Raw genomic sequence first — 11,304 nt, 5'->3', positions numbered from 1 at the left:
AATTTTGCCTATGCTAATATGTGTGGTGGTAGCTCATTGTGATTTTAATCTGCGTTTCCCTAATGGCTAATATTGAACATGTTCTCATGTACTTGTTTGCCATTAATTAATCTTCAGTGAAATATCTGTTCAAATCTGTGGTCCATTTATAACTTGGTTTGCTTGCTTTCTTTTGAGTGCTTTTTTTTTTTTTTTTTTTTTTTTGAGTGCTCTGTATATACTCCAGACCCAATCCCTTTTCACATTTGTGAAATGCAAATTTCTTCTAGGTTGTTGTCTTCTCATCTTAGTAGTATGTTCTGAGGGGTAGAAATTCTTAATTTTGATGAGGTTATTTATCTTTTTTTATCTTTTATGAACTATGCATTTGGTTTCATACAAAAAAGTAACCTTTGCCTAACATAAAGGCACAAATATTTTCTCTTAAAAGTTTAGTAGTTTTTTAGATTTTACATTTAATTCTACCATATTTTTGAGTCAATTTTGTATAAACTGCAAGAGGTGGATAATAACTGGTGTTTTTACACATAGACATCCAGTTGTTCCAGCATGAATTGATAAAACACTTTCCATTCTCCACTGAATTGCCTTTGTTTCTTAAAAAAAAGAAAAAACAAACAGTTAACCATATAGGTATAGGTTTCTTTCTGGACTCTAGTTTGTGCCATTAATGTTTTTCTGTCTTTCTATCAATACTCTCTTGGTTACTATATTTTTAATGCCCTTTCTCTGTGTTATTATATCTTCATTTTTAATACTGTAGAGTACTTTTATGAAATTTGTAAATGCTTATATTTTATTTTGGCAAAAAAAAAAGCCTTTAGATTAATAAAACCTACTTCTCTCTTGTAAAAAAAAAAAAAAAAAAAGAAGTGCTACCCTTTTCTGAGGCTCTTCATTTTTCAATCAGCAGGAGTTAAGAAAACCCTTTCTGAAATGACTGCTACAGGGCAAGTGATTCAGCTTCTGAGAATGAAAGCCGTCCTTGGGCTGTCTCTGCTGCTTCATTTCCTAAGACCTCTTCCACATCTGTTCCAGCTGCCTCTTCTCACATCTTCTTACCAGACTACATCAAGGGTCTGACTGCCTGAGAGGAGCCAGGTAAAATGAAGGCCAAAAGAGGTCTCCAAACAGAACTCCTCAGGCACAGAAACAAGTAGTCTTACTCTGGCTTGGAATGATTCTTGTATCTGGTAACAAAATTCATCAGAGCAAAAACCTTGCTTTCTGCTTTGCCCCTACAGCATGAGAAAGAAAAGCATTTCAACTCTTTGACATTATTCTCCACACACATTGTATTTGATGAACTTGTGTATCGTGGCATGTTTGTGAGTAGACACATTACACTGAGCCAAAGGTCTCCTGACAAAACAATTCAATCTGTTAAGAACTGATTCTGCCCACAGCTCTACACAGGGCATCCTTGACCTCCTTGTTCCTAAGACTGTAAACAACAGGGTTCAGCAGGGGAGTGATGATGGTGTAGGTCACAGAGAGAAGAAGATCTTTTTCTATTGCATTTTCTGATTTGGGCTTGAGGTAGGCAATGGCGGCACAGCCGTAGTGGACAACAACCACAGTGAGGTGAGAGGCACATGTGGCAAAGGTCTTCTTGCGGCCCTCGACTGAGGGTATCTTAAGGATGGAAGAGATAATGAGGATGTAGGAAATGAAGACCAGGACAACAGGCACAATAATCACAAATGAACTTACACCATAATTGATGATCTCATTGATAGTGGTATCAATACAAGACAGTTTCATGACTGGGTAAATGTCACAGAAGAAGTGATCCACCATGGTGCCACAGAAGGGCAAGGTGAACATGGCCGTTATGTGGAGAACTGCCATAACAAGGCCAGTGCCAAAGGACCCACAGACTAACCTAGCACACACGCCTTTGTTCATGAGGACTGTGTACCTCAGGGGCTTGCAGATGGCCACATAACGGTCATAGCCCATTACTGTGAGCAAGAAGCAATTATTAATGGCCAACATGGCAAAAAAGAACATCTGAGTTGCACAGCTTCCCAAAGATATAGGCTGGTTATAAAAAATGAGACCAGAAAGCATTCGTGGGATGATGACCAGCGTGTACACAGTCTCGGAGCTAGACAGCATGCTGAGAAAGAAGTACATGGGAGTGTGGAGGTGACGGTCAATGCAGATGACAGTGATAACGATGATGTTCCCAGTCAGAGTGAAAATGTAGGTGATGAGGAAAACCACAAAGAGGGTTATCTGGTGATTTCCAAAGATGGAGAATCCCAGGAAGATGAATTCTGCCACTTCTGTGAAGTTCTTTCTCTGCATTCTGCTATATCAGTGTCCTAAGGCAACAGAGAGAGGCAGTCATCACGGGGAAAATTCCCATCAGCAACTTGACTTCATAGTAAGGGACAATGATAGCTGAATTGAGTGAGCACAGTTCCCCCTTTGTGACCAGAAAGCTCATGTAATGACCCCTGAATAGAAAGAGAAAACTCTGGTTGCTTCTGTGGGGTTTATACATGTAAACACAATCATGAGGTGCAAACTTGCCCTGTGCATGGAGACTTCTGAACAAATGCTCACAGCACTGATGTTGGGAAAGGGAAGAGAGAGCCGGGAAAGAGAGATGCCCTGTGTCCCGAACAGTAATGAGGTCTACCACTTAAAACAAACTCCAGGAACAAGAGGCTTACTAATGAAGTGCAGGTCAAGAAAATGATAAAGATGAAAGTTTTGAGGGGCAATGATATAGCAGAAGGAAGTAATCTGAAAGATGAACTTTGATCAGTCATCACTGGATGGTGACAGGGCCACCAATAACTTTTACAAAGTATTTCAGTTGAGTTTCGAATCTAGAAACTTCAATTCAGAGAAAGAATGTGGTCCAAACATGTCATCACACCCTCAAAGAACTGCAGGACAATTTGTGCTGTGATCTCTCCACTGAAATTGTTCACTGAGTCCCGCCAGAGTAATCTTTTTTGCTGACCTCAGTGGTCCTTTTTAAGAATGAAGTCAGGAAGAGAGACAAGTAATAGGGAGAACATGGTTTAGTTTCTACTATAGTAAGAAAGGGGAAGGACAATTCAAGCTGTGAACAGGGAATGTAAGCATCAGAGTTGAGAGGAGGAGGAGAAAGGAGTCTGCTGGCTGCTGGGATCTGAATTGGCTTATCAATTTTTAAAAATTTGGTGAACACAGAATTTTATATAATTATAAGAAATAGAGTGCACTAGTTCCCTCTACCAAAAAGCCAGAGTACACAACCTGTGTGGAGAATATACATTTGATTTTGTGGACAGTGATCATTCCATTGCTCTCCCTCTTTTCTTATTCAGAATTATGAAATAGACTTTCTCTCCCACCTGCCATAATTCCCTGAAAGTTGGTTTCATCATGGTCACTCCTACAAAACTGTTCTCTCAAATGTCAAAGAAGTCTCCATTGCTATAAGTGTCAGACTTTGCTTTTTCCTCTTTCTCTTTTCCCTCTGATTCATTTTACACTTCTGAAAACCGTGCCTCCTGGAAACATTCTCTGACCTTAGTTTCCATGACACCACACTAGTTTTCTCTTTTCTCAGCACTAATTTAGTTCTCTCCCATGAAGCTGCTCATTCCACCTATATCATAACGGAAATGCTGTTCTTTGGTCAATCTTTGGCCTTTGCTTTTTTCTTTCCACACTCTCCTCAGTTTTTCCAGTTATAATTTCTATGTTAATTGCTCTCAGATCCCTACTTCTATCATCAATCTTTTCCTCAAAGAATCCTCTGGATTCTTCTACTTATGGGTCTTGCTGATATAATACATTTTACTTTTTCAAAAACTAATAAACATTTATCCTCTTATATTTGGGACATACCCTCTACATCTTGGGCTTCCCTGGTAGCTCAGATGGTAAGGAATCTGCCTGCAAATTCAGGAGACCCGAGTTCAATCCCTGGGTTGGGAAGATCCCCTGGAGAAGGAAATGGCTAGCCACTCCAGTATTTTGCCTGGAGAATCCCCCAGACAGAGGAGCATGGCAGGCTACAGTCCATGGGGTCACAAAGAGTCAGACACAACTGAGCACCTAAGCACAAACACTCTTTATATTAACTTCTGTCTTTCTTGATGACCTCACCATTATTCCAGTCAACCAAGGTCAGTATTTTGGAGTCACTTGTACCTCATCATTGCATTCAGTGAAATTCTTTCTTAAATAATATCTATTGTCTCTTCCTTTCAACGATTCTTAAGGCTAAAAAATGTGCTGAGTTTGACATTACAGTAACTCATGTCATTGTTCCTGGTGATACAGTTCAAAGCACCCTGAAATGTATGCTTGGAATTCTCAGTGGATGCTGGATCCTAAAATTTGAATGGGTGAAAGCATTCTACAAAGCAAAGAATGTGAACAGGAAGAAAAGAATGAAATTCCTGAAGGACCACAGAAAAGCAGGATCAACAGAGAACAGCTGTTGCCAAAGCTGTTTGATGGATGTTACTTCTATTTGAGGGGACCCTTCAAACACCATTCAAAGGACAACCTTATTAAGCTTGTCACTGCTGGTGGGGGCCAGATCCTCATTAGAAAGCCCAAGCCAGACAGTGATGTGACTCAAACCATCAATACAGTCGCGTACCATTCCAAACCTGATTCTGATCAGCGCTTCTGCACACAGTGTATCATCTATAAGGACTTGTCTAATCATCGCCCAGAGAGGGTTCGGCAGGGCAAAGTCTGAATGGCTCCTTCCAGCTGGTTTATAGATTGTGTGAAGTCCTTTGAGTTGCTCCCTCTTGACAAATGAACTCGCACAGTGTGATAACCTAGGGACTGTACTGTTTTCATCAGTCACGTTTTTACAAATAGGTAGACTCATTCATCGGAGAAGGCGATGGCACCCCACTCCAGTACTCTTGCCTGGAAAATCCCATGGACGGAGGAGCCTTGTAGGCTGCAGTCCATGGGGTCATGAAGAGTCGGACACGAGTGAGCGACTTCCCTTTCCCTTCCCTATTGTCTCTCCCAATGTCTGGATTCACAATGACCCTCATAAGACTAGGGTACCAAATCCTCTAGTCAGGAAATAAAACCTGTTCCCATTCTAAAACATATATGGAAATGCAAAGAACTACAAAAGCCAAAGCAATTTCCCAAAAAAATTTAAAAACTTACACTATTGCAATTGAAGACTACAGTAACGAGGCAGCATAGTACTGGTATAAGGATAGATATACAGCTCAGTGGAACAAAACATAGATCAAAAATGATCCACATATATATGGTCAATTAATTTTTACAAAGTTTTTAAATATCTTAATAATAGTATTATCAATAAATGTTGCTGTTACAAACAATTGGATAGCTAGACAGAAAAAATAAACCTCAAATCTTACCTCATGCCATATACAAAAAAATCAAAGTAAATCAAAGACATAAAAGTTAAAACAAAAATTCTAGATGAAAATATGTGAGAAAATCATGACCTTGGAATGAGAAAATTTCCTAGACACAAAATAAAAAAGCATAAACTATAAAAGGACAAAATCACAAACTGAACTTCATCAAAATAAAGCTTCTATGCTTCAATAGACATTGTTAGAAAAATGAAAAGGAAAGCCACAGACTGGGAAAAAATATCCACAATATACACGTCTAAACTTGTATTCAAATGTATAAAGAATTCTTAGAGCTCAATACTAAGAGACATGTTTTTAAATTGGAAAAATATTTAAATAGACATTTTACATAAGAAGATATACAAATGGTGAGTAAGTACATGAAAGAATGCTCAACATCATAGCCTTATTAGCCACCAGAGAAATGTAAAATAACACCATGAGGTACTACTCCATGCCCACTCAAATGGCTAAAATTAACAACTTGACAACCCCTAATGTTGTCAGGGAAGCAAAACAATTGGAACTCTAAAATATTGATGGCAGTCTTATAAAACAGTACAACCACTTTGTAAAACAGTTTAGCATATTTTTAGAAAAATAAATACATACTTACTCCATGATTCAATATTTTTCCTAAGTATTTACACAAGAGAAATTAAAACTGATGTCCATATAGAGAAGCGAACATGAATATCCTAGAAGCCTTATTCCTAAAAGCCAAAAACTAAAAACCACTGAAACTTTTATGGTGTATCTATACAATGAAATATGGCTCAGCAATAAAAGGAACAGATTACTAATACAAACAACATGACTGATGCTATCAAGCATTATATTAAACCAAAGAAGTCAGACACAAAAGAGTGGATACAATGTGATTCCATTTATAGGGCACGCTAGAAAATATAATTTTAATCTACACTTGCAATAAAGCAAGAGGTGGTTACCAGAATTGTTAGGGAATTGACTGTAAAAGAACACTTTTAGGGATGGGAACTTTTAGGGATGAAGGGAATGTTCGTGATTATGATGGTAGTTACACAGTCACATAAAGTTATCAAAATTCACCAAAATGTATACCTATATTGGTGCATTTTGTTACATCATTTACAGTAAACATGGTGTTTATCACATTGTATAACATTATATAGTACAATAGGATGGAATGTAATATACCTCATCTAAGTTGATTTTTAAAAAGATTCTCATTTGGCCAAAAATAAGATTTTATGCTTGCAAATCTGTCACTGCTAGATCCACAGCTCTTTAGGGGCTCACTGTGATGTAAGAAGCATGGGAATTGGCTAGACCCTAGGGAGTCAGAACCTGATGTGGAATCTGTTAATGTCATAACACGTGGTCTTGGGGACTTCAGTGATGGCCCAGTGGTAAAGACTCTGCCATTTCAGGGGGCCTGGGTTCAATCCCTTGTTGGGAAACTAAGATCCCACATGCTACACGGGGTGGCCAAAAAAAAGAAAACCAAAAAGCATGTGGTCTTGGGCAAACCATTTAAATTTTTTCTTGGTATGGCTCTATGATAGGAAGAAACCATCCAAGTATTTTTTTTAAAGTCAACAAAAAAAAAGAAGAAAACAGTGTGAGACAATGGAAGATGAGAAAGACAGAGAGAAATTATTTCTAGATTATCCTCTTGGGAAAATAAGAATGTTGAAACAGCAGAATATAATGAAAAGATAGAATAGCAAGTGTTTTAATCAGGAAGATTACATTCCAAATAGAAAAAGAGAAAAAAGCTTGAAGATGCAAAGAAAACTGTATTTACAAGAAAACAAACTATTACGGAATGTATTGATACTTACAACAAATCATGTATGTTATTTAAATTGGTGTGAACCTGTTAGGAAGTGAGAAGGAACTTAAAACATGCAACTTGGCTAACCTCACAAAAAATATTACATGTCAATTATTCTTCCAAAAAAACAAAAACTCTATGACCTCTCCAGAGACCTTGAAACACAAATTTCAAGATGCCAGGGACTCTTTAAAAATCTATGATTATTATAGCTATCTGAAGAAGCCAGAGAAAGAAAAACACTTGATCATAGGATGGGAAAGAATCTGCCAGACTGTGCTTTTATTTTTTTTACGACATGAGCCCATTTGTCATGTCTTTGCAGCTTCCCATCGCAGAACTCCAGATCCTGGCCCATAAAGGATGCAGGAGCACAAGGGACTAGATCTTGCTTAAGGTAAGACACACATACAGGTAACCCAGGCACATTGCAAACTTAATCTGAAAGCATCTACAAAAGCAAAACACCCTGGTGCTTCTTCAGGGCTTTATAATCTTACAATCACTTTCTCTCTCTCTAGATTGGACTGGAGCTTAGAGAAAAAGAGGTGCGTGACATGCACACTGGCCCTGAAAGTTACATCTGTAGGAGGAGGAGAAGGAAAACCTATAAACTCAGACATCATGAGAAGAATCTCCAAGGAAAAGCCATGTTGACTAGCCCAGTTCTCCAGGGTCTCTTTTCCTCAGAACTTCCTGATTGTCTCAAGGGAATGAGTAGAGTCAGATTCCAGACAGGTGTCAAGGGATCTTATTAAAAAGAAGACTTCATTTTTTCCAAGTGGTTGGTGATTTGTGATCCTGAAGCCATCCTCTCAGATGGTGTCTCTGCCCCTATCGTGGACTTTAGAAGATGGGAGATTAGCCTCTATAGTGCTTCCAAGAGAGGGCACTTAAGTACATAAACAGTATTTCCCAAGGACACTCATTTGTTAATAAATTCCATTTCCATTTTAGCAAGACAGATTTTCTTAGCCTGAGTATTAGCAGTTAGACTCCTTCTGGGAGACTTTCCAACAAATATGTCATGCTCCTGGCATCCAGAGTTCCCTTTTGTTGTTACTGTTTACTTGCTAAGTTGTGTCCAACTCTGCGTCCCCATGGACTGTAGCCCGCCAGATCCCTCTGTCCATGGGATTTTGCAGGCAAGAATACTGAGTGCATTTCCATTTCCTCCTCCAGGGGACTGAACCCATGGTCTCCTGTCTTCTGCATTACAAGTGGATTCTTTACCTGCTGAGCCATCCATGGCTCCCTATCTTTGCCCACTGCCCACTCCTCTGGACTGATCCAAATCCCTTTCCCCTGAGCATCCTTCAAGACTCTTCCAAGACTGCAGCAAATAATGTTTTAATTTTTCCACTTGATCTATGCTTATTCCTCCCTTCCCTACATGGAAGTTACAAAATGGTGTAAAGGCTTTAATGTACTTTTACTTCCTCCTTATACCTTATGGTATAAGGTCATTCTATCAGACTAGATATGTACACCTCCAATTTAATACACTCAAATGCCAGGATCATAATCAAGCAGTCATGTTAACTCTGACATCTGTTTCTATCCAGTTATATGTTCTCAAAGCATTTCAGAGCATTTCAATGGAAGTCAGAATAAGGATTTCTTTAATAGCCCTAAATCCTGTTCTATATTGTTTCAAATCCAGTAACCTCTGGTTTCAGTCTTTCCTTTTACAATGTTTACAGAGTTTACAGTGACCTTGATAATTTGCACAATCCTTGACTTTAGAAGTTATCTGAAGCACATTCATAAATTCTTTAGTTAATCCTCAGTTATCTCCGACATTGGGCTTCCCTGGTGGATCAGTGGTGAAGAATCCACCTGCCAAGCAGGAGATGTGTGTTCAATCCCTGGTTTGGAAAGATCCCCTGGAGGAGGAAATGGCAACCCACTGCAATATTCTTGCCTGGAGAATTCCATGGACAGAGGAGCCTGGTGGGCTACAGTCCTTGGGATCACAAAAGAGTCAGACATGACTTAGAGACTAAACAACAACAATCTCCAAGGTCTCTGCTCCCTCCTACCTTAAGTGTCTCTCAGGTCTGACAAAGGCAATACCATTACCGATTCCCATTCCCCCGACACTTGAGATTTTTAACAAGATTTCAAACTTATAGAAAAGTTGCAAGTACACTACAGGGAACTCCTACATACTCTTTCCTGGATTCACCAATTGTTTATATTTTGCCCCATCTGCCTCATCTAAATCTAACTCTAAAGGAGTTGAGAGTCAGTTGGATACATCATGCCCCTACAGCCTTAAATACGCCTTTGAAAGTTTTCTAAGAAAAAGGAAATTCTATCACACAGCACAATGAAATTACAAAGACACGGAGTCAAGAACCACTGTCACTTATCTCAACACTTACTGGCAGGAAACAGAAATTAGACCCAGATTTCAGTTCTGCATATCACAATACCAATGCTCCCCTTCCAAAACGCAAAATATCGTACCCCTTCCAATTCTTCCTAACCCAGTAATGCTTTTGCCCAAGGGCCTGAGAAAGAATAACTTATTTTAGAAAAGAAAGGGCAGAAGGAGAATTAGAGCCCCTCAACCTTACCTCTTCTCCTTCCACCTAATCAAGAACATTATTTCCCAAAGAAGCCAGTCTCCTGAGTTAATGATCATCCAATGCTCATGTCCATCTAGAAAATCTACAAAGATTCATTCCCATTTTTCCCATGTCTCAAATAATTTCTCTTACTTTCCTTTTTACTGCTGCTCAACTATCTTCCCAAGCAAGACTAAGTACCACTTTCTCTTTAAATTCCTTCCCCCTCCTCAAATTTACAGAAAAGTTGAAAGGGCAATACAAAGGAATTTTTCTTGAACCATTAGAGTAAGTTTTTGAGACCTTTAAATACTTTAGAAGTCCCTACAAACAAGGACATTCACCTACGTACCACAAAGCCATCACCCCAATCAGGAAAGTAACACTGACTCACTATCTTCTAATCCTCAGGTCCCATTCAGTGTTTTGCCAGGTGTCCCAAACATAAATCCAGCTCAGAATCAAGCTTTGTGTTCATTGGCATGCTTTGTTAATCTTCTTTAGTTTAGAACGGTCTCTCAGCAATCCCTTGTCTTTCATAACTTGGATGTTTCCAAAGATTACAAGTCGAGTATTTTATTAAAAGTCTCTGAAGTTTAATTTGTCTGCTGTCTTCTCATGATTAGAAGCAGGTTATGGACCTTTAGCAGGACAGAAGTGATGTTGTGTTTTTTCACTGCATGCTATCAAGAGGCACATGGTTCTGAGTTATCCCACTTCTAATGATACCCAGTTGGATTGCTTAAAGTGGCATAAGTCAAGATTCTCTACTTTGAAGTACTCTTTCTCTTTAAATTAATAAAATATTTTTCAGGGAGGTAGTTTTGATAATTGTTTGATAAATATCTTTTCCTGTTCTTTATCAATTATTTATATATATCATTTTATGATTCATTGTTTACCTTGTTTATTCAATATATTATCATTATTTTGACAATTTATTTTGATTCTTCAGTTATTTTCCATTTGCTCAGTGGAATCGCCTTCAAGCTGACTTTGGTGTCCTTTTGACACGTTCATATTATTCTTTGATCATTTCCTTCCTTTCTGGTTTTAAAAATAAAAGTCCAGACTCTGTGTTTGCCTGCCTCAGACCTAGAATTAACCATTTGTCCAAGCATTACTGGTTCTTTTTACTGATATGCAGCATGTAGAAAGGAAGTTTGGGATCTGCTTTCAGGCACTTGCATTAGAAACAGCTCGGGAACATGCAATGCAAATACACACACACACACCACACACACACACACACACAAACACACACACACACAGTGAAAATCATGCGTTCACAGCAATATCTCCAATTTCTATCTTTTCCCTTATCTCTTCACTTATTGTAATTCCACAAATTTATATTAACATTATAATTCGACAAATATCTAGTGAGTCCCTAAGATATATATGAAGCAAAGTGCTAGATGATGGGTGGGATCTCAGAGATAAGGATAAAATAGAATATTTTGTAAGATTTTGTAAGGGTGTTTAGAGGAATATACAAATAACTATACTGTGAGATAATACTGTAATAACAGAA

The 11,304-nt window shown here is 38.4% G+C and overlaps 1 protein-coding gene and 1 pseudogene across 1 annotated transcript; one reads left to right on the top strand and one right to left on the bottom strand.

The window, feature by feature from the left end:
• Window positions 1-1,383: 1,383 nt before the first annotated feature.
• On the bottom strand, window positions 1,384-2,901 carry OR10J5 (olfactory receptor family 10 subfamily J member 5). The gene has a single exon (XM_019958326.2). It carries the CDS (start codon window positions 2,311-2,313, stop codon window positions 1,384-1,386), a length of 930 nt encoding a protein of 309 aa, XP_019813885.2. The 5' UTR covers window positions 2,314-2,901.
• A 1,316-nt stretch (window positions 2,902-4,217) lies between these two features.
• LOC109556682 (BRCA1-associated RING domain protein 1 pseudogene) lies at window positions 4,218-4,786 on the top strand (annotated as a pseudogene).
• The last annotated feature ends 6,518 nt before the right edge of the window (window positions 4,787-11,304 follow it).

This window comes from Bos indicus, chromosome 3 (genome assembly GCF_029378745.1).
Source record: "Bos indicus isolate NIAB-ARS_2022 breed Sahiwal x Tharparkar chromosome 3, NIAB-ARS_B.indTharparkar_mat_pri_1.0, whole genome shotgun sequence".
NCBI lineage: Eukaryota > Metazoa > Chordata > Mammalia > Artiodactyla > Bovidae > Bos > Bos indicus.
Note: the sequence above shows the minus strand (reverse complement) of the source record. Positions and strands in the feature narration are given on the sequence as shown.